The sequence below is a fragment of the Mastacembelus armatus genome, chromosome 16 (genome assembly GCF_900324485.2).
Source record: "Mastacembelus armatus chromosome 16, fMasArm1.2, whole genome shotgun sequence".
Classification (NCBI taxonomy): Eukaryota; Metazoa; Chordata; class Actinopteri; order Synbranchiformes; family Mastacembelidae; genus Mastacembelus; species Mastacembelus armatus.
Window position 1 is genome coordinate 14,963,327 of NC_046648.1, and position 27,557 is coordinate 14,990,883.

Sequence of the window (27,557 nt, forward strand, 5' to 3'; positions counted from 1 at the left end):
TTGATTTAGAGATAACTGACAAGCAGGTAAACATTTTTTTGTGCAGAGGCTTTGTAGTACTGGATTTAGTATTTTATTAGTGAAGTGATTCTGTATCATTGTGATATATTTTGGTGATACTGTTAGTTGGATCAGTCTTATCTCCTTTAAATGCCTGTTTTTTTACAGTATCTCTCTGAAGAGAACCAGACTATAACACCACACGACATCCTAAAAGAACAACATCATCATCATAAACCTTCAGAGACACTGCAACCTGTACAGTATTACTTTTAATAATAGCCTCTTCCTCTAAGCCTACATTTTGTCATAACCAGTTTAGGCTGATTTGTGATGCTGATATTGATTGAATAAGCAGACTACCTATCGCTTTATTCTGCAAATGGGAAAACAAGCTTGTTTTATTAACTAGCAGAAGAAATGACAATGCCATCACGAATATAAACCAGTGCGTTTATTTAGTGTCTTAATAATTTAAGAGTGATAACCAGTAGATTCGGTGCTTAGCGTGCAGTGCTGCACTGCCCTGACCTTACAGTATCTGCTGTGGATTGTAAGCCTGCGTTGCTCTCAGTCTTTGGATGTGCACATAAACTACATATTATAATGAGCCTAGTATGTCGCTGCTGCCATGGGCACACACAGCTTAGAGGCATCATTTCTGATTGGCCTTTAGGACAGAAATTAGCAGTTCACATCAGTCTTACATCAGTCTCTACGGAGACCGCAGCCTTCACAGGCTTAATGCACTATCAGCAAAAACTAAGGCAGACAAGGTGTAAGATTCATATTCTCACATTGAATCTAGGCTACCCAGATCACAGACTCTGAAGGTAGTTATACTCTTATTATCCAGTCTGTGTACCAGTCCCGCAGCCATGACAGAGGTTAATCTATTCTGTCGCTGTAAGTCCCTCTGTGGAAGTCACTTTCTATGAGATGAGGCTGAAACATTAAGTGTGTTTGTTCTGGTCTTGTTGCTGATCAGAGTTATGGCACTGTAGATCCGTCCTGTTTCTCTTTGTATACTTGTAGAATGGCCTCACACACAAACTGGAACTGACACTGAAATACAGAACATAAAAAAGTTTCATTATTTATTGGATAACAACATACCTTAATATAACTTAGCCCTGTGTTATAGATCTCGACTCACAATGCCTCAAAACTATTAAAACACATCAATGAATCGTTATTTACTACTCCCACACACACACCAGCCTACTGCAGCAACACTCACTAACACCAGATGTGTATTAACCTGTGGGGGAAATTAGTCTGCCAAAATTGTACTTTTACTGCAGTTTGAGGAACATTTTCTAAAAACTGTGGCAGCAACCAGCTGTTTTAGGAAATTAACAGACCACCTCTATGAGGCTGTACTTAGTCAAAGTGATGCTTTGAGCTAAATGCTAGTCACAGTGACAATACTAACTTCTTGACATGTAACAGGAGCAACGTTTACCACGCCCCCCATATTAGCATTGTGTTAGTAGGCTGGTTGGGTTGATTAGCACTAAATATTGAGGTTGAACAGGGAGATTTTTCAATCAGGACTAAAGTGGATTGACCAACAGGCTGACACTAACCTCCACAGAGCCACACTACTTGCATGACTAAAAATAAAAATGGGGCAACTGTAGTTGGTGAGGAAGATTTGTGACCTGTTTACATCATTAAGCCACAAGCTCATACATTCTTGGCTTTTGATTTTTTTTTTTTTTTTTTTGAAAATAGAAAAAAAAAACATGAATCATTGAGGGCAGCATGGTGGATGAGTGGTTAGCACTGTTGCCTCACAGCAAGAAGATCATTGGGTTCGAAACCCGGCCTTTCTGTGTGGAGTTTGCATGTTCTCCCCGTGCTTGCGTGGGTTTACTCTGGGTACTCTGGTTTCCTCCCACAGTCCAAAAACATGCATGTTAGGTTGATTGGTGACTCTAAATTGCCCATAGGAGTGAGTGTGTGTGGTTATTTGTCTTTGTGTGTCTATATGTGGCCCTGTGATGGACTGGTGATCTATCCAGGGTATACCCCTGCCTTCCACCCAAAAGAGAGCTGGGATAGGCTCCAGCAGATCCCCGTGACCCTGGTTAAGGAATAAGCGGGTATAGAAAATGGATGGATGGATGGCTCATTGACAGGAAGATGTGTCCTCTGACTGTGCATGCTTCTATTTCTGATACGCAAACATGTGAAGGATAAACTGAGGAAGTGTTCCTTCAGACCAAAATATCAAAGACAAGAAGCCTCAAGGACTCTTTTCAAAATAAGGGTGATAGTGGTGGCAGCAGTGCCCTAGAAGTAGCCTGTTGACTGGAGGGCTGCCATATTCCCAGTACTGGATCCTATCAAAGCAATGAGTGATTACTTTCCTCTCCCTCGACAACTACCACTGAGGTGCCACAGACTCTCCTTCTCCAGTTCATCAGCTAACAGTGTAATACTGTGGCAGTCAGGTTTTACTGAATTAATGAATCTTACAGATGACAATGGCCCACGAACATCAAAAACTATAGCACTGGCCTTTAAATATTAATTCCGGGTACAATGAATTTCACAGTAAATCTCCCCTCACTTAAATAACAAACTCTCACCAAAAGCTCTCTATTAAACCACAGAGGTAAAATTGCAAAAATTGCAGTATGCCTAATGACATAAAAAACATGATATTTTTTAGAATACCTGCATTTTACCAGCCTGTACTGAGCCAAGTGAAGTGTACAGTAGCTGTACCAGACCAATGTTCAATTTTGAAAAAAATAACGTAAACACCTCTCCAACTGTGACTAACTCCACAAGTTTCTGTTAATTGGACGTTTTAGGAAGCACTTCTCATCAAACACTAATGTTCTCTGCATTATGTCTAGCCGTTTGCTAAGAAAAAAGGTTTCCCTGGAAAATGGACAAAAACAATGCCTTAGGCACATTGAAGACATTTTAGACTACCTGTAGACAGACAAATCAGCTGGACCGTGTGGAAATTAAAATGCTTGCCTTGCTAGCTGCAACTCTATTGTCAATATAGACAATGGAAATGGAGGACAGCTACAAAATCTCTCACAATAACCACAGTAAATCGTATTAAAATAAAAAAATCATCTTCTGTTTCTCTGTACCGTAGTCTGAACCATCATAGCTCGCTGATCCCTCAGTGTTTTGACAATGTCCAGCGGGAACACCGAACGACCCTCATCCAACAGAGTCAGCGCCGTTTCCATGGTGATCAGAACACCTGTCCGTCCAATCCCGGCACTGAAATGGTCATTCAAAACAAACACGGCATTATGTGCATAGTTAAGGCAAGTACAGCACATGCTGTCAGTGTGCAGTCAGAGTATAATCTGTCCATGTTACCTGCAGTGTACCATTATTGGCTCTTCACCTTTCCTCCTCTCCCTGACCGAGCTGACGAACAGCAGGAAGTCCGAAGGGTCATCAGGTACGGCGTGATCCGGCCACGCGACATACTGCAGGTGTGTGACTGCGCGTTCTTCACCCCGCTAAGCACACACACACACACACACACACATACAATACAAAACAACACAAATGACACATAATGCAAGATCATTAAAGAAAGGCGTAGGCAGTATTTCACATCATAAACATGTAACCTTGGAGAAATATATTACCAACAACAATGCAGCACCACAGGCTCAAACACTTCAGTACTATTCAGTATGTGAGACAGCAAAAACAACACAGCGCTCAATGGAAAAACAGCAGGTGAGGAGAACAAAACATGCATGTGACCTGTTGGTGACACTGAGATTAGGAAGTGAAGAGAGACAGAGAGAAATGACAACAGAAAAACAGGTGGGGAGGAGAGGACATAGGAAAGACCAGACCTGGAAAAAATGTTAAGTTTGGGAGGAAAATGGCTGAGTTTAGAGTTTATAATGGGCAAATGGCCTGTGACTCCATGCAGTGATTAACTCGCTCCACCATAGGAACAGATGGGCCCACAGTATCTGTGTATGCATGTGTGGACATTCATACTTTATGCCTCTTTGAGCATTATCTGTTTATTTATCTATTCTCTGTGGAAAAAATGTGGAAAACAGCTCATGTGATCTGATTAATTACCAGAAGTGTTTTAGGCTCAATTAGATAAACTTTGGAGGAAGACCAACACACCTGCAAATTTATACCTGCACACAAGTGTGCCACAAAATCTCTACATGCACATTAGTTCACATGCCCACCCACACACACATACAGACCAAACCACCCACACGGAAGTGACTGTAAGTTGGTTGCAGACACTTTGCCAGGAGTAGCTGCTGCCTGTGGTGAGCTGTGTTAAGTGACATATGGCACAAACATGGTACATGCCACTGCAAACATACAAACAGAAATGCTCTGTTGCTCCTATTTCATTTGGATATCAAAGCTGGTGTGACTTTTGCTGCAGAGTCCAATTCCACAATTTCTATACTAGACCTTAGTGTTGCATTTGACACTATCAATCACGGCATCTTATTACAGAGACTGGAGCATGTGATTGGTATCAGAGGAACAGCATTAAAATGGTTCCAATCCTATTTATCTGACAGATTCCAGTTTGTTCATGCCCATGATGAACCTTCCACATGCACAAAACTTAGTTATGGAGTTCCACAAGGTTCTGTGCTAGGACATGCTTCCTGTAGGCAATGTTATTAGGAAGCACTCTATTAATTACCACTACTATGCATATGACACTCAGCCGTATCTATCTATGAAACCTGATAACACAAACCAGTTAGCTAGACTTCGAGCGTGTCTAACTGACATAATGGATGACCATGGATGACCAGTAACTTTCTACTCTTAAATTCAGAGAAAACAGTTATTGTATTTGGACCTAAAAACCTCAGAAATAGCTTTTCTAAAATTAAAGCTACTTTAGATGACATAGCCCTGGCCTGCGCAATACTGTGAACAACCTTGGAGTTACTTGACCAGGACATATCCTTTAACTCACACATAAAACAAATCTCTAGAACTGCTTTCTATCACTAACACAACATTGCCAAAATTAGGAACATCCTGTCTCAAAATGATGCAGAAAACCTAGTCCATGCATTTGTTACCTCAAGGCTAGATTACTGTAACTCATTACTATCTGGATGTCCCATTATCGCCATAAAAAGCCTCCAGTTAATACAGAATACTGCAGCCAGAGTCCTGACATGAACTAGCAAGAGATCATATTTCTCCTATATTAGCTTCTCTTCATTGGCTCCCTGTAAAATCCAGAATAGAATTTAAAATCCTTCTTCTCACATACAAATCCCTTCATGATCAAGCTCCTTCATACCTTAAAGACCTCATAGTACCATATTATCCCAATAGAGCATTTCGCTCTCAGAGTGCAGGTCTACTTGTGGTTCCCAGAGTTTCCAAAAGTAGAATGGGAGGCAGAGCCTTTAGCTATCAAGCATCTATCAAGCTCCTCTCCTGTGGAACCAGCTCCCAGTGTGGGTTCAAGAGGCAGATACTCTCTGTACTTTTAAGGCTAGACTTAAAACCTTCCTCTTTGACAAAGCGTATAGTTAGGGCTGGCTTCAGGTAACCCTGAACCATCCCTTAGTTATGCTGCTATAGGCAGACTGCCCAAGGACCATCGGTGCTCCTCTACTCTAACCCTTCCCTCCCTTCCCTTCCCCTCTCCTCCTCTCCTCACATGTATATTTCCCCATTGAATGTCACTAACCTTGTGCTCTCTCTCTCTCTCTCTCCCCTAGTTTGTGCTCTCTCCCTCTCTCTCTGTTCTTTCTGCAGGTGTCCCTGGTCCTCAAATTGTATATTGCTGATGTGCAGCTACTGGCCCCAGTGAGGTTTTTTCTTCCATTAAAGGGAATTTTTCCTCCTCACGCCATATGGGATTTGTTGAGTTTTTTTTGTTTTTGTTTTTTGTAAAGTGCCTTGAGGTAATTGTATTGTGATCTGGAGCTATACAAATAAAATTGAATTGAATAAAGTGTTAACATTTTTTCTTGATTAATTAATTGTTTGGCCTATGGCCCTAAGTGATGTCAAAGTTAACTTTTAAAGTACTGGACACTTATCAACATGGCTGTTTGCTACTATACCTGTGTGTGTGTCAGGGTGAACTGTCTCGTCACATATGCCAGGTTACACTCCTCTGAGTGACATTTCACCCGCATGTGCCCGTAATCCTTCACTTCTGGTGGATGTGGCCAGTATTGGTGGCACTTGGTCTGCAAAGTGTATGACATCACAGAGATATTAAATTACTTCTGGCATGAGTCATCAGTCAGGATACAATTTTACTACTGCTGCTACATCAGCTGCGCTCTGCTCTCATGAAATGAAACTCATATTCAACATGTTAAATTCCACTTGGCAGTCTGAGGGATAAAAGCAATTCATCAGGAGAGCAATGTGAACTGATCATGTTGTGTATGTATGCATGTATGTGTGATTCTCGAGCACAGAGAAACCCAAGGTGCTTTACCAGTATCAGAAAAATTATCAATTAATGACAGCATCGGGTTACCAAGCAACAGGCAAGCTGAGACAGAAACATTTTTATTCAACAAGACCTCGATATTTCACTGTCTATGTGAATGTGACTTCACCCGCAAACTATTTATCTCATTGACGTCCCACTCACTTTACATTTAGCACAGTGAATCTGCATTCTGAACATTTAGCACAGTAATTACTCACAACTGTGCCAACTGACATTTCTGTGTGCAAACATCACCACCAGACCTGTTAATTACAGAAATCATGTATCAAATAAAACATGATACAAAATACTGCTGATACTGAGATGTGTAATTTCAAGTGTTTCCCTTGGTGTTTACTCATGTTTATTCCTGTGTGAGTGTTGGCCATTGATAGTATGAACATGCAGGAGAATGTGTACCCGTCCCCTCTCTGTCAGCGTTGTGAGCATGACGATGGTGTGTATCTGTTGCTCCCAAACAGTCTGCCAAAAGTGAGTACAGGTCTGTGGCAATGGACCCTGAGCTGCAATGTAAGATAAACATAGACCAGACACTGGGGGCGCCACCTAAGAGACAGACAAACACACACACATACACACACAGTACAGAGGATGAGCTTACATGAAATGTGAGGGAAAAGACACAGTTTTGAGTTAGTGATATTCACCGTGATGTGGCTGGCGTTGATGTAGTCCTCTCGGGCTTGGAGCACAACCCTGTTAGCATCATCTGAAAACAGCAGCATGTGATGTGAGGGTCATGACAGACCTGTTGATATGCATTGCAGGCTCAGCCAATTAAATTTCATAAGGAACTACAGTGGTGAGCTCAAAATTATGGTTAGAAAGTCAGCACAGAGTTGGGGTTGGAAGGGATCAACAGCTGGGAGCACCAGGTAGAGAGGAGGTGAGCATACACAGAGTCAGAATAAGCAGCACTTACAAGGTAAAACATCCTTATATCGATTCTTGTCCATGTTCTCAGAAAGCCGAGCACAGTTTAGTGACAAACCAGGCTTCCTCCTGTATAAATTCTAGAAATGACAAGCATGCAAACACAGACACACACGTGTAAACACCCACCAAAACATACACAAACAGAAACTACAAATTCCAGACTGGTCACGGCATCATTATTTTAGTTTTTCAATTGAGCTGTGACCAAGTGAAGATCAGTGCCAAAATCACTATGACCCCTCAAATAGCTGAGTGAGACAAACTTAAACCTGCTTAAAACAAAGACAAACACACCCATTTGGGTATACATATAAATGCACCTTTAAACACCTGTTCAGTGTTTAGCTCCTTCCTCAGTTTTAAATACCTCAAAATGGAAACACAGTGTGCCAGACTGTATTCCTCTCTCCAGCTGTTTCATTGATTCCTCTAATGTTGTGACCCGCTCTGAATGGCCAGATGTCTGTGGCTTGTCTCCCTGTGATTGGCCAGTGAGCGTGAGGGAGGGAGGTAACTGCAGCAGGGGTGCCACCCGACCAGAACCTGGAATACAAGAATGGTTCAATGATTTCATTAATGTTCACAGAAACATGACAGGTGGTGTGTGCACTAGTATCACCCGCTCCCTTAGCCCTTTTCTCTCTCAGGTACACACTCACCTTTACGTCTGATAAGTAGGGCCAGCTCCCTGGAGTGTGACTCTCTACTGGCTCGTATGAACATGACAACCTGGTCATGTGTGTGTTCAGAAATGTCTCGACCATTGATGAGGACAACCAGATCTCCCTCCATGAGCCTGGGCTCACTTCGACCTGCCTACAAATAATACAAGATCATTTCAAACCTAACAGATATATTGGCAGCTTAGTACATGTTAGCCAAGAAATAACAGCAAGGAAATATCAGGTAAGGTTTTAGGTCATTAAAAAACAGTCACCAAAGCACTGACAACGTAGATTTTTTCAGCGGTCAAATGTTAGATCAATATGTGACTTGGTCACATTTAAAAAAACAAACAAAAAAAAAAACAAACCAAATATCTGCATTTATATGGTTTGTTTTTTTGCAAAAATAACTATTACACACTGGATTTTATAAATTATACATTACTATATTTTTAAAACTCTTCACACAATTAATCTGTTTCAATGAATTGATTAATTTTTTTTTAAATTCAGAGAGTTTTATAGTTTCTAAAAGCCGTAAATGTGTTCAAATGATTTGTTTTATTAAATAAAGAGTCAAAAACCCAGACATATTGTTTATCACATATGACAAAGAGAAGCATCAGAACTTCACAGCTGAGAAGTTGGAATCACAGAATAATTTGAATTTTTGCTTAAAAAATTACTTAAGATATTTATCTATCAGTCCATACTGTGCCTAACAAATATAAAGTTCTTTCAACACAACCTGAAGACACCAGATCATCTAAATACAAACATCAGAGTCCATTCTTACTGGAGAGTCAGGTTTGACATGGGATATGGCAAGAGGCATCTTCTGATCTACACCACCCTAGTAGGAAACGGAAAGGAGCAAGAATATAGCAGTGACAACACAAAGACAATTTATGTAAATAAAAACAACATTAATGTTAGTCTTGTGTGGGTAAGAGACACTGAAAAAGGGGTAAAAGAATGACCTACTTTAACATTGAAACCAAACTTGCCCTCATGATCTGGGGCAATACATATAAGCATCAATTCACCATCACCAAGAGAATCCTGCACAGACAAGAATGAACACACATACATGTACTTACATGAATGGATATACAGAAATAATATTTATTTAGAGATGATGATAACAACCTTGTTGTAGTGGTGTAAGGTGTCTTCCTCTCCTGTACTGTCATCAATTTGCAACAAATCTTCCTCTGGACCTTGACGATAAGTACCAGAAAGGCTGAAAATGATGAAAATGTTGTGTGAATGTTTTTAACTCTGGCTTGTAACTAAACATATAAGATAATATATATCTGACTATTCTTATCTTGATCTCCATAAATGCTTTGAGAACACGCATTATGCTTGAATGATCTACAGAAAATAGTAGAGTGATACTTCTTTTTTAAATAAACAATCTTTGGCAGATGCACATGCAAAAATCTTATTAACCAACAACAGACCGGAATTTCAACTCACTAAATTAACATTAATCTAATAAAGTCTGGTAAATTTGACAGCAACATTTTATTTGAGTTGTTTAAAAAGACACCTCTTTCAATTTTGTAAAACATTATTACTGTAATTTAATAATGGTTCCTTTAGTGAACTGCATCTTCAAATATAAAAAGGATTAAGCTTTCAGTGCCAACACATGCCCTGTCACCAATGCCTGCTAAATTGAAAAACATAGGAAGTAGAGGGACACCATTTCTGTTTTAGCTCATACTAACTGATGTGGTGAAGTGCCTCCCTCGCTGTCCTTGCTGCTGCTCACAGATGTTCTGTATGTGTAGAAGACATCCTCCCCCTCTGAGATGTCTTTTAGGTCACTGGTCAGCTCCACTGAGGATGGACGGGGTCTGCAGATGCCATGGCGAACTCGAGGACTTCGCCTGTCAGAGAGACCAAACAAGGTCAGGTCTTTTTTCATGATTTGTGTGAAGGTCACCAAGATGAATTTAAAACTTTAAAACTTTCTGAAACATTTTCATAGCACACAAAATGCAGTTTAATACCCATCCCACAGTCGATATTGCCAAAATATGAAAAATAAGAATGTGTAAAAAATAGCAAATATCATTAGGTAATTGTTGGGTGTGATTGGAATGAACAGAAATTTCACATAGGGTCATTGGTCTGGAACAGTAAACTGAAATAAGTAATTTTAAAGATTTTTCAAAACTAGCACACTACCAGTCATACCAGTTTGGAGTTGTAGGCGGCGATCTGGAGGGTAGACTCTTGGTCTCAAGATGTTCTGAGGAAATCGACCTCTTTAGGACTGGGTTCCACACCATCCCTCCAACCACCCGCTGACACACTGGGCCACTACACGTTGGGAAGGAAAATAAATAAAATGTGATAAAGCTCAGTATTTATGACAGGAATGTACAGGTGGAGTCTCACCTCTCAGTTTTACTGTTGCCCAGGCCCAGGTGTTGTGTTATCAGCTTTCTGTAGGCCTGAACTGTGCTGTTGTTGTGTTTGGGGCTCCTGGCAGTCCGGTTGGAGGAGAAGAAGGAGTGATGATCCACACAGGACCTCCACAAGTTCTTACAGGTCTTGGGACAGGGCAGAATCAGACACACCTCACAATCCTGGGTCTCACCCTGCAACATGCAGAATGTATCCTCTTTATCATGCTACTCCAGCATTCAAGGTCTAATCATCTCAGTTCTCTATGCAACTTAAGCTGCTCATGTTGCATTTGCCACCAACAATAAAAAACTGCCTAATTTCATATTGTTTATGAATGATTTATTATTTGTCACGCATAGAAACACAGAAAGAAAACCTGCCGAGAGTGTGGCTATGAAACATTCAATCAATGCCTCATTCACATCTGTGTAGGCCATGTTTTACATCAGCTTTTATTTGTGAGTTTTTGTTTTAAAAAACTGTTGTAGCATATGAAGGTTTTGTGCATAAATCCACATGGCCTACAAAGAACATTTCGAATTTTAGATACAATTGCACACAGCTTAGTTTAAAAACAATCCAAATATATTGTGCTGACTCCAAAGTTTTAATAGATTTTTCAAGTCAAGAATACAAAATGATAAAAAAAAAAAAACAATTATTTGTGTACATTACTTTAAACCATTTTGAACAACAACAAAAAAAACAGTAAGGGACTCACATGTTTACGTTTCAGATATATAAGAAAGCGTTTTCTCTTAAATGATATCTTGATGATGTTCCCCCTGGATAAGCAGAATACATTTAGTTACATGCTCAGAAAACAACCAGAACAACCAGTCTAATATTTGGGATCATCACTCACCAAGGGAAGAAACTGGAGCAAACCATATTACAGAAAACTGCAACACCACTTGAGGCCAAACCCACCATCAAAGGGGCATTGTTGATGTCCTGAAAGAGAAAAAAAAGGATTGACAAAACCTGTCATAAGAATCCAAATAAATGTAGAGAGCATTAAACTATAGCACAATATGGTAAATGAACCACACTACCATGGCAGTATGCAGTTCCACCCCATATAACTCTAGCGTCCGTGCTGTGTTGAGGAAACACAGTTCTGCTTCGCTCTGCTTCAGCCCCCTGGGAAAACACAAACAAAATGATATGCAATGAAAGAAACCAGCTGCTCAAAAAAACTGTTGTTTTTCATCTGCAACAAGATATCCATCCATCCATCCATCTTCTATACCCGCTTTTTCCTGGTTCAGGGTCACGGGGATCTGCTGGAGCCTATCCCAGCTCTCTCTCGGGTGGAAGGCAGGGGTACACCCTGGACAGGTCACCAGTCTGTCGCAGGGCCACATATAGACACACAAAGACAGACAACCTCACACACTCTGCAACAAGATATGATGAACTTAATTACTTGTGCTGTGGATGCAGATCCTCCACTTTACTTAGAAAGTCTTCATCCTGCTCTGGGATAAAGTGGCACTTTGACAGGTAACCAGGGAGTCGGGATGAGCAGTGATCTCCCATCTCCGCTAGAGACGATGAAAGAGACACTGAGCATCTACATGAAAACCCACAACCAGATCTACACACCGACATCTGGGGTATTGTAAGAGAGCTGCTGCTTATTGAGAGCATCCTCATCAGGAATAATTACCCACACAGTTATTATTATGTCATTAATCATTTGTTTCTCCAGGCAAAAATGGGACTTACACTGCACAGCGTATGAAGCCAACACTACAGCTGCACTCAATGGGCACTGCAACCTGCAACCATACTCTATGAGTACACATTTTAACTACTAAACACAAAGTGCACAAAGAGGATAGGTGTTTGTTTGTTTGCTTGCTTGTGTGTATTACTAACCGCCCTTCTCTAATGTCACTCCTGATCTGGAGGAAGTACAAGTGCCTGCAGGGATGAGACAAAAGGAAGTTTACCATCCCATGCCTGAATTGTCTCTGTCCTGCATAAATAACTTTCCAGTGGTTTGACATATTGGTGGTTTAAACCACGCTAGAGGGATAGCTAAATGGATGGTGTCCATATTAATGCCTTCATTATCAGCATCAAAAGATAGTTGTATGATTGCAGAGTTGTTTGTGTGACAAACTATTCTGCATTGACAAAATAATATCTATTCAAGCTAGGTTTTGCATGTAAGGCTTTTTTGACTGATGTGAGACATCAATAATTTGATTTTCACAGGAGCACCATTTACAAATCAGAAGTAATAACAATAACTCTGATACAACATGAACCTGGAATAAGTACACCCTCACAGAGCTATTACCATGGCTGTAATCTATTTGTCTTGTCTGACTTTCATTTGGAGCTGCCACTGTATCACAGAAACAAGAATTTATTTATCTGGCCTAGGAGTGAACCAAGTGAGCACAATAATGCTCATAATAAAAAGACAACAATTAGATAATCCTTCATTTTTATCCCCAGTGCCAAAATAAATAACATATCTGAGTGATGCAATTTCTTCAGAGCAATATCTAGTTATATGTGTCCACTACATGGCCCCTGACATAACAGAGAAAGACATGCACACTAACCTTGTCTGTTCATGCTGCAGAGAGTTTGGATCAGAGATGAAATATCGTACTCTGAAGTTCAGATAAAATGGAGAAACAAGGCCTGCAGAGAATGTCAACTTGTCAAGTAGTCACATGTCAAATGTGGCATACTGTAAATCTCAAACCTCTACTGTACCTCTTCACTCTCACACTTCCTCTTAAATTATATGTTAGAATTATTTTATAATAAAGAAAAAATATTAAAAATGTAGCTGAAAGGGTAATTCTAGGTAAAACTTTGAACTCTCTGAAGCCAGATACCTTTTATCTGTTTCTTCAAGGGTTTCTCAGGCTCTAACCATCTCTGAAAAAAAAAAGAAATTCATTAAGCATAATGGCTAACTGGGGCTAAAAAAACATTTATGTAAGTATGCCCTGTGGATATCATTGCCTAAACAGTAATCAGTATGTGCAACACATTACAATCTCAGCAGCAGATGAACAGTGAGCTCACAGGAGAGTGTGTGTTGGCTGTGATAGAGGCAACGGCTGTGCTGGATTCTCTGATCTGCAGACTGAAGAGCTGCCGCTCCCGCAGGCCCAGGTGGTCGCAAACAAGGTCCAACAGAACCACACCTTCATCCTGCTTCTGAACAATAGAAACAACAAACAACATTATTACCAGCCAAAACCTGAGCACTTATATACTTTATATATATATATATATATATATATATATATATATATCTTTATCTTTAATGCACACTTTCAGGTGAAAATCAGATTCCCAGAAGACTGGCAGCAGCGCAACACTCTGTAGCTGAACTAGTCATTGATTTATTATTCACTATGAGGCATAACTTGCAGTTCATCTGCATTGTCGTCCCATTTTTCTCTCTGTTTTATGTTACCAGAAGCATAGTCACATAACAAGAGAACCATATTTACTGTAAACTTTTGCAAACAGTGTGGTCTTGCATGAGTAAACACAATCTTTTTTGATAACTGTAGACACAAAACTTGGAGGAAGATCAGTTAAAATGACCTCGCTAGCCTGCTGGCAGTTTGTTCTGTTTTAGAGTAAATCTGGAAAACAGAAAACAATGAACCTTATCTAAACACAAGAAACATGGAAGCCACGTGAAGACAGTAATAGAGAGTTTAGTATTGGAATCATTTTACACATTATAACCACAACACTCCCCTACTCTCACATCCACATAAGGATACTGCAAAAGTGCTGCCCTAGAAAGCAATTTGGGATTGTCCTTATGTCTGTGTGTGTATGCTTCTGTGTGTGCGTGGATACGCCTGTCAGGCTGTGTATGACATGATATGCTGATGTAAAGGTGTGACAAACTCTTTAAGCTGCAGGAGATGAGTATGCCCTTCAAGCTGAGGTCACCATGCTGATCAATGCGAATAGGAAAGAATAGACGGTCACTGTATCATGCACTGACACTGTGATCATTAGCAGAGAACACAGACAAATAGGAGCAACATATGATCTCCTCAAAGGCAGACAGGAAACTCTGTGTGTAAGTACAGATATGTGTATGTGTATGTGTGTGTATTTACTTATTACGTACACTGACTCTGAAGGTTTCAATAGTGCCGTCCAGCAGCTGAACCAGGCAGAGCAGGTCCGGTTTTGGCATGTCTGTTACCACAGTAACTCTACCTCCCTCTCAAGACAAACACCCTGCCCTCAACTCGTCACTGAGAGGGGACCTGGAAACACACATGCACACAAAAACATGCACAACCACAAAAACTGTCAGATGTTTCCAGGCTGTTGTCTTCCTAAGACAGCACCTCCCTCAGGATGACATTGCACGGTGAGTAATATATGTGCTGGATGGAGCATTGGCTGCAGTGAGTAATGCATTGTGAATGCGAAGGAGTGACTGTGTGTGTATCTGTGTGTGTTTGTGTAATTCTTTATTATTTGGCCTGGGTCTGAACATGTCCCTTCGCTCTCCCTGCTGCTCTCCCTCTGTGTCTCTCCGCCTTTGGCAGGCAGCTGAATGATAAGAATGTTAAACATTTTCAGAGTTGAACGCACCCATCTACATTACAACTGATCTCAGACTTGCCACTGGAATGTCAGATCACAAACACACACAAGTACTGTATGCACTACTAATGCATGTATGCATTAACATATGCATTGAAAACAAATAGCATAACCTAATTTTGAGACTATCTATGTGTGAGAGAGCATCTACAGGCATCCAAGCGTAGGTACATACATGTGTCCTGTGTCTTGTCTCCAGGTGAAGGATTAATGCATCCAGGCCAGCCTGTCCCACACTGAAAGGACACACAGTGTTTTGAGTTAATGTTTGAACACAATGACATACTCTGAATACATTAAAACAGTTACTGGTCCCAGTTTAATGAGTGGTTTTCCATAATAGAACCTTCACAGGCAGGCCTCTACTGAATTGACAGGCAAATGGTAAGTTTCATTTAAAATGTGATTAATCATAATGCAGAAACTATGACCTCACCAGGAGTTTTGCATTTTTCATTTTTTATATGGGCTCATATAACAGCTACAGATGAGGAAACAGGGATGTCTTAGTTTGTGATGCTTTTAACAGAAATACTTTTCTGCCATATCCTTAACTATACATGTTGTTGTCAAATTGTGCAAAGTATGACATAAAAACACCTAGAATAGGTGATAAGGCTTATATTTACAGACCAGACAGATCTCTACTGCTTATCAATACCAGTGAATATCAACATGGCCTACCTAGAATTATAAGGCCCATATTTTTGTTCTCGGACTGTGTCATTCTGGCGACAATAAAGTCTGCTCTGACCTCGCTGTACTTTGAGCCACAATGCGAACAAGGAACCTGTTGACAACCTGGAGTTTTCTAAAGCTACACCCAAAAGAAGGAACACAGCACAGGCAAACTTTCCTTCAGCTATGGCGGTCCTCGCAACTACAACTTGGCCAACTGAATGATTTTTGGGGGAAGAAAAGATTTAAAAGGCAAAAAGAAATGTCTACCTCCGTCGTCCCGTTTTAGAAACGAATCATATTCCTCAGACTGTCCGCTGTAAAAATCTCGGGACGGGGCGCGTCGGAAGAGCCAGGTATAGCTAGGTAAATATCCGGGACAAGTTTCTCATCCCTGCCTGCGCTGCTGGCTCCGCGCGGCCCCGCCCCTTTATCGTGCGCGCTCCCGCTGCTGTGCGTGCTTCATAAAGTCTTATAAAGTCATAAAAATGCTACTACCATTACATTTACACAGAATTTTGTCCCAGAATCCCCAAAAAATGAAAGAAAATCACATTATTCAAATATGTAAAAAAGAAAAACATCAAAGCTCAAAGCTGGAGCCATGAAATGTTTGATATTTCACTCTTTACACCTACTTTGATAGTTCCAGTGTGTCAGAGATGTAATTAACCACTATTTTCAGTGTTGACTCATCCATTATTCATAATAATTGTTAACAGTACAAAAACCGAAATATATTGCATTCAATCAATTTAACTAACCAAAGTAAAGGCAGAAAATCCTAACACTTCTGATACTTGAGAGTGTTTACCATTTTTGCTTGATTCATAGCTTGTTTCAACTCTAGTCAGAGAAAAGTTAAATAAAGGTTAGACCTTCACCTTCAGGATAACCCACTTGTAGTTCAAATTCAATTATTTGTAATTTTCTGCTGATGAAATCAAATCTATTCACTGGTATTAGGCTGACTAAAATTGTTTTGTCTATGTAAATGTCTACTTCGGTAGTTCCTCTGGTTTGCTGTCACCATCTATAGGACAGATTAAGTACTGCTGCTGTGTACAACGCATAAAGTCCACTACTTACTATAAGTAGGTCACTGGATAAGAGTGTTACATAATACCACTACCACTAACTCAGATGAAAGCCTTTATAAAAGTTTCCCAGTCAAACCATTTCTCATCATTTTAGGCCGCCAGGTTTACACAGTTTATTTCCTTATATTTACTGATTTATTCTTACACAACATGCATATGCCTTAAATTAGATCAGTTTTCTATAATCAGAATCATGCCATGTTAGGAGAGGTCTTTGTGTCTATCTCTCTTCTCTGAAAACTTACATTATATATACATATATGGGAATATTTTTGTGTATATCACATATCTCTTATTAGTTATATAATTTAATGTGGAAAATAATAAAGCCCACATTATAGTCTATCAGTCTTCCAGTGGTGAAAGAAACTAAATATATTTACTCAAATACTTAATTTAAGTACAATCATTGTGAAGCACTTGAACTTATATTTTTTTGTGCTCAATACTTGTACATTTATACAGCCTACAAAATGTAATTTTCACTCCACTACATGAATTTTTCTTTTCATATTAAGATTTTACATAAATAAAATGTGAGTTTATAAAACATAATGTATTGTTCAAGATTAAACCGTAGTTTCTAGCCTTTTTTTTTTAGCTTGCAACTACTCCCATAAAACAATGCTTTGTTGGGACTCCTTGTCAGGTTTCATATGTGTATGAGTTGTTAGCAGTTCTCCTGATTTCTGTTCTAAATTTGTCAGAGGGTTTTATAGAAGCAATTTAAATAAGAACAAAAGCTGAGATTAAAGATGTATATTTTATTTTCTCCCAATCATCTCATGTGCTGTCAAATTTATATTGTGACTCTTTGAAGGGAACCGACCCTTGGACTCATTTATGCAAATGTGGTTGGAGTAGTTATAACTACCTCCACCTCAGTTTGATTCAACAGTAAAATGCTTTTTATACACAAACTAATAATGTCATATGTAATAATAGTCAGTCACTGGGTCCATTTTCAGCAGAAACAGCTCATAGTACACTGTTAACACTTCTAATACACTTAAGCCGATATAGTATGCAGGATTTATATTTCTTAGAGAGTATAGTTTATGTCATTGTACTTGTACCTTTACTTAAATGAGGGTCTGAGTACTTCTTGCACTTACTGAGCTACTGTGGTGTTTTTTCTCAGTGATGAGTGTTGAGACGTGTGCTTTGCATTCTGTGTCACCTGTTGGACATCTGATAAAGCAAAACCAGCCCTGGCCAGTTTTCATACTTATACAGTGATGGGAGACGAGGTTTTAGAGTGAAGGCAGTCGGTCAGACTACCCACCCACACACCCACACACACACACACACACACAAACCCCTCAACAACCCTGCAACAGAGAAGAACCTCCCCCTGTTGCTGTCTGAGGATCAGATTTCTGCAACAGTAACCAAGACACCCTGTACCAGTTTGTCCTGAAACTGTGGCTCCAAATTTAGACACCATGACACAGGGACAAACCTGACATTACTTCGGTATCTGCACTTTGTATATCACTCTGATTCACAATCCCTTGTTCTGAACTCATGCTGTATTCCTTTGACCTTATCCTGTTGTTCATAAGACAATTTTCCTTTTGCTTTCCTGCTGGTTTACCACTAACTGTGTCAGACTTAAGGCTATTCCTTTTTGTTTTTACTTATTATATAATGTCATGTTGAAATGAAGTTTTGCTTATGTGACACAAAAAATATATGAATTTCAGGATGTCAGAGAATGACTGGAATTTATGAACTGTGGCTGTATGTGAAATGTGGTGGTCATGTATAAAAGGGTCTGCAATGGTGTGGACAGGCTGTGCCATTTCTCAGGCATGTATAATATGAGGCAGATACAGAATTGTTCTTTGTTAGCATTTAGAAAATGTTCTTTACAACATTTTACACATGTAGTACATTTTTCAGACTCAATAAAATGATGCCTAGGTTTAAGAGGAAAGTGTGAGCTGCAAATCCCATCTTAAAAACAAAGATACTTTTTTTCTACATATGTTACACTATGTACGAAAGCAACATAAATTAATCCGTTTACATGTCTAAGATAACACACACACACATACACACACGCACACACACACAATAATTCAGCTCATGTCCTACTATTAGTGTTGCTACCCACTCACAGACTTACTGGTGGTATGCAGATCTCCTTCTAACTGCCTGTGACTGGTATATGTGAGGAGAAACCCATCTCTGTAATAAATAGGCCTACAGATATATGAAAACAAAGAAGATATAAGTGTGTTACAAAGTCAGTTCCCTTGATGAAGCTACTTCACCTGTGATAATAGCTTTTAAGGCCTGGGTTCCACTTTTCACAAGGAAGCATGAACTCAGTGTGCTGCTAAACTTCTTTCCTCAAGAACTTAAGTATTCTATGTTTTGTCGTGGATTCATCAACCCCACTTTTTACCTGTCAGGGGTATGCCTATTGCTGCCCACACATGTTGTTTTTCAAGAACGTGCTAACTCCCAAGTATGTTTCGGACCTGAACTGAATACAGCTCAGTGTGACCAAGGTAAACAGGTAGTGCTTTTTGAACTGTTCTAATAAGTTGCATAGCTGGTAATGGAGCTTATTGTTACTTTGGTCCTGTTCCCTAGTACATTTTTAAAGGCAAACTGAAAACACTTCTACTTCTTAGACTTTGAGTGTGTGCCTGTGTTTGATGTTTATGTCTGTGAAGTGGAGGTGGTTTTATTAAGGCTGAGTCTGATGGAGTATATATGATTTGTCTCATAATAATTAAACATCATCTCCCCAAATAAGAACATTTTATGATTAAAATTTAAACAAAACGTTAGCTGTGTCAGTGTTCCACTGGCATCTTAATTTTAAGCAGTTTATCAATTTGTTTGTAAGGAAATACATCCATCCATCTATTATCTATACCCACTTATTCCTTAACCAGGGTCACGGGGATCTGCTGAAGCCTATCCCAGCTCTCTCTGGGGTGGAAGGCAGGGGTACACCCTGGACAGGTCACCAATCCATCACTGGGCCACATGTAGACACACAGAGACATTGTTTGTAAGGAAATGTGCTATACAACTATACAAATATATATACCTTTCTGTAATGAAGTCAAACATTTTGAACCTTCATTTTTAAACAAACTCCCTTTTTTGTCATGAGAGATTAAGCTGTCCCTTTTCTCCTTCTAGAGACCTGTCAAGCGGGCGTCAGCACAGATATATTACCGGAATACCACTTGTGCTATCTGCAACTCAGTAAATAGCAGATGCCGGCCCTTCTGGTCGGGTATGTGCGCACAATACGACTGCTGCGTGACGTGCTTACGTCATCGGTCTTTAACTGAGGAGCAGGGCGCTGAGGGTTTTTAAAGACCAGTGGTCAGTATGTGAATGAACTGTACTCACATCTTCTGACATTTTTACCGGAAAACTCTGTCAGGTCAGCTACTACAGATGACTGTGACTCAGGAACGGCCGATGACCTACGCCAAAATGAGAGGGCTTGTGTCGTTTTTCTCAGGTAAATCATGTTAACTAGCGTTAAACGGAGTTGTTGAACCTTACGTAATGCTACGTTTGACCATTAAGTTACGTGCTATAAAAAGCACAGAAAAAGTAACGGTTAACGGTTGCAGTGAAGTAGAGGTGCCAAGAAATAAAATGACAAAATTAACGTTAAGATAGTTAATGTAAGCGACTTATCAAGGCTTGCTCTCTTTAAAACATTTACAATTTTAAAGACACAACCCAGATATTTGCTATAATAACTCTTAATAACGTAACGCTAGTTAAGTTATATCAAGGTCATATATCAAGCGTTAACGTCAGCCCATTTAACCGAGCAACGTTAGCTATCTTAAATAGTGTTAAATTATTATTATTCATTATTATTGTTGTTGTTTTATTTTTATTTTTTCATTATTATTACTATTATTATAGTCTTAAATTCTGGTGTTCGCTGTCTGTCTTCCAGCTTTGCTCAGGGGGAAGAAAGTTGGCTTCAGTGACCTCTTACACAAATTTGTTGCCAGTCAGCAACTCTGTCAACAGTAAGTCAGCCAAAATTAATGTGTGCCACTTTTTATTTTGTGCCACAAAAAACCTCCAAACCCACGTGTCCAGTTTTTATCCTCCTGATTAAAGCATGGACACCCACAAACTCCTGCTGCAAAAGAGCAAGCTGAAAAAGGGAAAGGGAAAGGAAAGCCCTGTGGTGAGTACAGAAGAGGGGTTTTTAAAAAAGACTGCTGAGTGTTGACTGGATGAAACTAGATCTGACATTCTGACTGTCCCTGTCCCTCTGTCTTTTCTCTCCTCAGAGCTCAGTGGACACAGAGACATCTCAGTAAGTTATTTTTCCCTGACACACAAATGTTTCATGACAAGAAAGGTTCTGCTATTTAGCTTCATATATAGGAGAGTATCTTTGTCTTTACAGGGCCCGTTTGTCTGTGAAGTAACACAATTAACACAAGATGTAGTTTTAAAGTTTACATGTTGGTGAATGCATCAATGGTTATTAATTTATACAATGGACAAAGGCTGGTATTTTTCAAAAATAAAGAAAAATGTCAATAAAAAATACAGGGCTATTAGTAAATGAATTATTAAACACAAATTATGCAATGAGTGACAAAGAATTTAAGAGCCAGTATGTTTCACTCTTTTGTTTGCATCATAATATTATATTGGAGCCTTTGCTATTGTATCAAACAGGATGAAACCATCAGACTTTGAGTACCTCAAAGTTATTGGCAGAGGAAGCTTTGGGAAGGTAGGAATTTTTTATTTTATAATATATTTTCTATTATTGTATCTTTAATTTGTTTGCCTAAATTTGGTGGTGTGGCATTAAATACTTTTCCAGGTGCTGCTGGCAAGACATAGAAAACAGGGAAAATGCTATGCTGTGAAAGTGCTGCAAAAACAAATGATTGTCGAGAGAAAAGAGGTGATCTATCTATCTATCTATCTATCTATCTATCTATCTATCTATCTATCTATCTATCTATCTATCTATCTATCTATCTATCTATCTATCTATCTATCTATCTATCTATCTACTCACTGTATGCCTTGTCTCTGTAGCAGAGGCACGTGATGGTTGAGAGGAGTGTACTGCTGAAGGGACTGCAACATCCATTCCTGGTGGGACTCCACTTTGCTTTCCAGACACCAAAGACACTCTACTTTGTGCTGGACTACATAAATGGAGGGGAGGTATGTGCATAAAAATCACTTGCTTTGTCAACTCAGTACTCATTGTCCTCATTTTGAGACCACACCAGGGTTAAACACTCCCACCATGGTACTACTGTTGTGTTGAATTTCATTGCCATTTATGAAATCTGTGTATTTGACCACTGATCTGTATGTTCTCAGCTTTTTTACCACCTTCAGAGACAGGGATCATTTCCTGAACTCAGATGTGCTTTTTATGCAGCAGAGATCGCCATGGCACTGGGCTACCTTCACTCTCTTGACATTGTTTACAGGTATAAATACACTTATGTATACAAAGACAAACAAGCCAATGTGAAGCCATGTTTCTTTTTTGCGTCACTGAATGCATACTTTTTTTATTCATGTTTAATTTGGACATATTCTGTATGTTTCATTTATTTATGCAGGCAAGTTCAAATATTGTCACAAATATACCACCAACCACTAATAAACTCCAGCAGATTATAAAATATTAAAAGAGTAAAGACAAGAAAAGGTGAAATAAGAGTTGCAAGGACCTGACTAAACCAGTATATTTACCCCATTTGTTTCTCTGCCAGAGACCTCAAACCGGAGAACATCCTGCTGGACAGTGAGGGTCATGTGATGCTGACTGACTTTGGGCTTTGTAAAGAAGATGTGGCCATAGGTGGGGTTATGAATACAATCTGTGGCACTCCAGAGTACCTCGCTCCAGAGGTGCTACAAGGCCATCCATATGGTTCAGCAGTGGACTGGTGGGGACTTGGTGCTGTGCTTTTTGAGATGCTCTATGGACTGGTAGGTGTAGGTGAAATAAAACATTTTTATAATTTCACCTTCTTCACAATTCTCCACTTAGTCCATCTCCTTATTCTTCCCTTCAGCCTCCATTTTTTAGCCGCAACAAAGCAAAAATGTTGGAGAATATACTTCATGCTCCTTTGAAGTTGCATTGTTGCGTGTCTCAGGCTGCACGCTCAATGTTAAGGGGTTTGCTGGAGAGGGATGTCTCCAAACGCTTAGGAGGGATCCGTGACCTTGTAAGCATACACACAAAACTGATTAACAGTGATGAACATTGGCACACAAAACTACAGATAGTCTAATTTTGCCATGTTTGCAGGTCGAGCTGCAGGAACATTCCTTCTTTACCTCCATCAATTGGGATGACCTACTGGCGAGGAAAGTTACACCACCATTCATCCCCAAAGTGGTACGAGTGATTCAGAAAAGCAGTGAAGAGCACTGTGGTTGTCAATCAGAGCACAGTGTTCCTAAATATATGTTTATTCCTTTCATAACTCTAGACTGGTCCCTGTGATGTCAGCTACATTGACCGAGAGTTCACTCTACAACCTGTCCCTGCCTCAGTGAATGAGCGGTGCCAAGCAGTTGGGACCAGTGAGGTCTTCCCAGGATTCTCCTTCACAAACCCAGTGGAGTACATGACAGTACAACTAGTTTCATAACTAAGTCAAAGAGCATGTTTACTCAAGTATTTATTTTTTATGCTATAAATTATTTATACAAAGTCTATTTTTTAACACTTGAGCAAAAGAGTCTGACAGTAACAGTACAATGTACTGTATGTTTCATTAGTTACACTGATTTATTTTTTACAATTGCTATTTGCTATATCTGGATAGTTTCATAATGTGAAATATGCTGGTCACTATTTCACAACTTCTTGCTATCTTAGTCTGTAAGAGGATAAAAAAAACATTAAAATTTAAACGTTTTCAACACTTTACTGGTTATATCTTTAAAATACAGATATACAACATTCTCATTTAATTATTACATTCACCAATTACAAATGTATTGAAAATACTTCATAGGCTGACATTGTGCATCACAAGCACATTACAAAGAACATCTCGTTAGGGCATATAAACAAAAACAATAGGATGCCAGACTATTAGCAACCCTTAAACACAAACTGAATCCAGCTGTGACGTTATGTGTAATGGTGAAGAGTCTTTTTATAGTGACAACCATAAAAAGCCCATCACTAAAGAATTTAATGGGTGTCTCTAGGGAGAAAATACTGTGATCCCTTCTAGCCCATTTCACAAGCTTTAAGTCGGTCAGTAGACGCTGAAGGAGGCATAACTCTGGTCACTCTGGCAGGTGAAGTAAGCAATCAGCTGACCATTGCAGATCATAAGAAACAACCCGCTACCTACAGAACAAAAATGTAGAGCATTAAAAAGAATTTAGCTCATTTAGAAATTATAAGTTATAGATAAAGTGCCAGTCTTGTTTATTTTACCTAAAGCCAGCCACCACTGCCACACCATGGGAAACTCCAACATAACTGCAACACAGAAACAAAACATGCAGTTTCACAACACATTTGGTAATACGTCTATACACTTGGATTGATACGCTGTTAGATTTCTGCTCACCTAGGCTGGTGATCATTACATGCAGAAGGGTGACTGTGAGGGCGTAGTCCCAAACCCGCCTCCTCACTACTGCAGCAAACAAAAGGCCACTGCAAAAATAGGTGAGCTCCAAGGACAGGAGATTGACTGAGTGAAGCCAATACAAAAAGAAAAAAAAAAAAACATTATAAAAATCATACTTGTTGGTTATGTTTGCTTTATGAAGGGGCTTACCCAGGTATTTGGAGTTGGATTCAGCAGGTTCAGTCTTAAAGTCAAATGGAATCAGTCCATCAAAGTGATCTAACCTAAATGAAGAGAAATTAATGTGTAACAGTCTATAATGAAAGTGCAATAAAATAGTGTTAGGTTTAAATAATCTCAGGTGTTGTATTGTATACCTGGTATTAGGTAAATAGGGATTCTTCACATCTAGGCCAAATGATGTTGAAATGGTGCAAGAAAAGGGCTTTAATTTTGAAATGTCTAAATCTTTTGCCACTGTAAACACCAGAGCAGTTATTAAATCTTTTGGATCATGTCAACCACCTTAACTAAATGATTACTCTTAAAAATCTATTTGGATTAAAAAGACCTCATGAAGTGGTTGAGGCAGGATACATGTTCGAAATGTCACTATTTCTGATTGTACTTTGTTTTAGTGGCAATTAGTCCAGGACTTGGGAAATCATGTCACAGTTTATTGATTTAAAGCAAACTTATTGACACAGTGTATGTGGAGCTCTTGGAGACCAGGGCTCCAGTGGTTCTATAGCCTCTAATCAATACCATATTAAGTTACTTGCATTAATAGCTTCCATTCATACACCTTTTGTCATCATGCTGAGTAATCCATGTCCCAAATTCTTCAACTGCCTTAGACAACTCTGCTGTTATTTTGCTTACTGCACCTGGAATTTTGTTACAGAGAATAAGGGCTAGTTTCATCTCTATTATTTGACTCAGTAATCTTGAAGTAGGAATTTTCAGACCTGTTATATTTTAAATGGAAATATTGCTCAAGGAAGTGTTTATACTGTTTATTTAAGTAAAAATAAAACAATATCTTAATGTAAAATACTTCATGCTATTATATTTAATCATTAAGATTTAATCCTCTTTACAACTAACTAAACATGTATAACTCTCAGAACACTATATATTCTTTTTCTGTAATTTGTACTAAATTACTTATTTCCAGGTAATTCCTATGAAATTACTAAAACCTGTAAAACACATTAGTTAGTTTGCAGGTTCTAACTAAACTGTTGTTTACCTGTTGTTGCATTGTATTCTCATCATGTTGCAATGATGATCTTGGTAAGGAGCCTAACAACTACAGCTGTCCATTAAATATAGTGGAGTACAAATATTGCTCAAGTGTAAATACCTTAAATTTGCACTTAAATGCAGTAGAAATAAATGTGCTTGGTTACATTCCACTACTGAATGAGGCCTTGTGATTATTTCCGTTATTACCTACACCCTGTTATGAGGATGCTTTGAAGACTTGAATTCCTTTACATGCTTATGTCTGTGCGCATGTGTGTTGAGTGATACACACCTGAAGGCACCAAAGCACACACTCCCAATCATGTAGAAGAGAGAGTAAAATATGACCAGACACAGAAGCAGGTTAAGGAGCACGGTCTGTGGGATTGAGACAGAGAATGAGACATTGTTTCACAATACAAGTATCGAATCAGGCTAGGTGACAACACCACATATTTTCCAGGTAACGCAACATTACCAAACACCAACCTGGCTGGAACACTATGCAGTATTATAGGCTACCAGGCTGCAGTGGGAGGGATGTGCGCTGTAGGTACGCAGGCACACAGCGGCGCTTATCTGCTGCAAAACCTAACCCACTACATACAGTTTAGATTATAATAAGTGGCGCAGTCTGCTTCTGTTCATTCTGCAAAACAGGTGTCATATCTAATCTAAAATAATTAATATTTCTTTCATCGCAGCGCTCATCAGTCGATTGACAGACTGACAGCCCACAGAGACGCCTGGTGCGGTTTAAATTATAATGCATTATCTTCCCCTCTTACCTTCGAATCGACCGCTTTGCCTTTGAATGCCATATCATGGTTTGTACTTGGTAATATATTACAGAATAACCCAGGCTGCAGCAGGCTACACGACCTCGTTAATCCCCAGAAACTGGACTTCTCCTGCCATCTAGTGACAAGTAGACGACACAGACCAGAGCCGCAGTTTTTTTACAGGCGAGACTGAACTCATTTCACCTCGTTTTAGGGCGGCCTTTGTTGGCTGAAATAAAGAGTTTTCTGTCTGTCTACCACTTAGCCAGCAACTACACACATAGCCGCGGGTACTATACCAGCCTTGAGTTTCAGGTGATATTTATGTTCGGGTAACTTATGGATAAAAGCGAGATCTCCAGCTCTATTATACCGGAGAAACCATATAGCCGCGTTATGTGGGAGGGATTGAATACTGCAGGTTAGCTGGAGATCACCTTGTCCAGCATGGGTATGTGGGCCACTAGCGACCCAGCAAATGACTTAAAATCAATCAAAACACACCAGATAAGGAATATGTAGCATATAGCTGTCACATTCAAAGCATAAACCATGCATTTGGGAGCGTAGAAGTCCAATAAAAAGTGGTACCACATAATATGATGCAGCAGCTTCTGAGTTGAGCAATTACAACCCAAAAAAGCCTGTCATCGGCATTGGAGCATATCAGATGTGGTAATTTTGTTCGAGAAGGCTAAACTTCATGCGTATTCACTCCGTTTAGCATTAATTGTGCCTACTACAATGTAGGCGTGTATTCAGAGCCAGCTACGTTATCGTTTTGGTTGAATTTTACAGGCCTGAGCATTTAATCCGACCCTCAGCACCGGCGAGTACAAACTGATTATCGCCTGTGCTCCCATGGTATTTGCGTAAATGAGCCGATAAACGAAAGTAAGTGTGTATAAAGTGGGAAAACAGGGGAACCGGTCGCTCCTGGATGTCAATAGTCCCTGCGCTCCGGTGGACACACACTCGTACTTCTGGTTTTTAACACTTCTAACGCTGCTACGGAGACACGAACCCCG

General features: G+C 39.5%; 3 protein-coding genes across 5 annotated transcripts; 1 reads left to right on the forward strand and 2 right to left on the reverse strand.

Annotated features, from left to right (window-relative positions):
• Positions 1-437: 437 nt before the first annotated feature.
• ptpn3 (protein tyrosine phosphatase non-receptor type 3) lies at positions 438-16,223 on the reverse strand. Of its 3 annotated transcripts, XM_026317278.1 has the most exons (27): positions 16,078-16,223; positions 15,305-15,365; positions 14,642-14,783; positions 13,567-13,701; positions 13,374-13,416; positions 13,092-13,173; positions 12,394-12,438; positions 12,241-12,293; positions 11,939-12,056; positions 11,565-11,652; positions 11,375-11,463; positions 11,231-11,294; positions 10,498-10,700; positions 10,294-10,419; positions 9,822-9,983; positions 9,235-9,328; positions 9,070-9,147; positions 8,882-8,938; positions 8,080-8,236; positions 7,788-7,963; positions 7,407-7,497; positions 7,132-7,193; positions 6,884-7,030; positions 6,081-6,209; positions 3,358-3,503; positions 3,120-3,255; positions 438-1,065 (listed from the first exon to the last, which is right to left on the reverse strand). In XM_026317278.1, exons 3-27 carry the CDS (start codon positions 14,708-14,710, stop codon positions 991-993), a joined length of 2,625 nt encoding a protein of 874 aa, XP_026173063.1. In that variant the 5' UTR covers positions 14,711-14,783; positions 15,305-15,365; positions 16,078-16,223; the 3' UTR covers positions 438-990. The 3 variants fall into 3 exon arrangements, 2 of the variants coding, with proteins under 2 accessions (XP_026173063.1, XP_026173064.1); XR_003296265.1 differs by lacking the exons at positions 438-1,065; positions 3,120-3,255 and adding an exon at positions 6,682-6,726 and having other exon boundaries at positions 3,367-3,503; positions 6,822-7,030; XM_026317279.1 differs by lacking the exons at positions 438-1,065; positions 3,120-3,255; positions 3,358-3,503; positions 6,081-6,209 and adding an exon at positions 6,525-6,726 and having other exon boundaries at positions 6,822-7,030.
• A 4,000-nt stretch (positions 16,224-20,223) lies between these two features.
• Positions 20,224-24,705, forward strand: sgk2b (serum/glucocorticoid regulated kinase 2b). Its single transcript, XM_026317288.1, has 12 exons — positions 20,224-20,403; positions 20,857-20,932; positions 21,027-21,096; positions 21,203-21,228; positions 21,600-21,657; positions 21,751-21,834; positions 21,972-22,103; positions 22,266-22,378; positions 22,667-22,886; positions 22,973-23,128; positions 23,212-23,301; positions 23,396-24,705. Exons 1-12 carry the CDS (start codon positions 20,337-20,339, stop codon positions 23,555-23,557), a joined length of 1,254 nt encoding a protein of 417 aa, XP_026173073.1. The 5' UTR covers positions 20,224-20,336; the 3' UTR covers positions 23,558-24,705.
• Positions 24,155-27,462, reverse strand: LOC113136446 (transmembrane protein 244-like). Its single transcript, XM_026317289.2, is given in 5 exon segments — positions 24,155-24,405; positions 24,497-24,622; positions 24,710-24,783; positions 26,040-26,125; positions 26,536-27,462. Coding segments are annotated over 5 exon segments (549 nt in total). The 5' UTR covers positions 26,569-27,462; the 3' UTR covers positions 24,155-24,175.
• Positions 27,463-27,557: the final 95 nt, after the last annotated feature.

Excerpts from the sequence above, each read along its gene's own strand:
- ptpn3 (XM_026317278.1), bottom strand. The coding sequence starts at position 14,710 with ATGCCAAAACCGGACCTGCTCTGCCTGGTTCAGCTGCTGGACGGCACT. Across the intron at positions 13,174-13,373 it reads CTTGAAGAAACAGATAAAAG|GCCTTGTTTCTCCATTTTAT; the intron begins GTATCTGGCTTC and ends CATTCTCTGCAG. Across the intron at positions 12,294-12,393 it reads AGTGACATTAGAGAAGGGCG|GTTGCAGTGCCCATTGAGTG; the intron begins GTTAGTAATACA and ends GTATGGTTGCAG.
- sgk2b (XM_026317288.1), top strand. The coding sequence starts at position 20,337 with ATGACTGTGACTCAGGAACGGCCGATGACCTACGCCAAAATGAGAGGG. Across the intron at positions 20,933-21,026 it reads AGTCAGCAACTCTGTCAACA|CATGGACACCCACAAACTCC; the intron begins GTAAGTCAGCCA and ends TCCTGATTAAAG. Across the intron at positions 21,835-21,971 it reads TGATTGTCGAGAGAAAAGAG|CAGAGGCACGTGATGGTTGA; the intron begins GTGATCTATCTA and ends TTGTCTCTGTAG.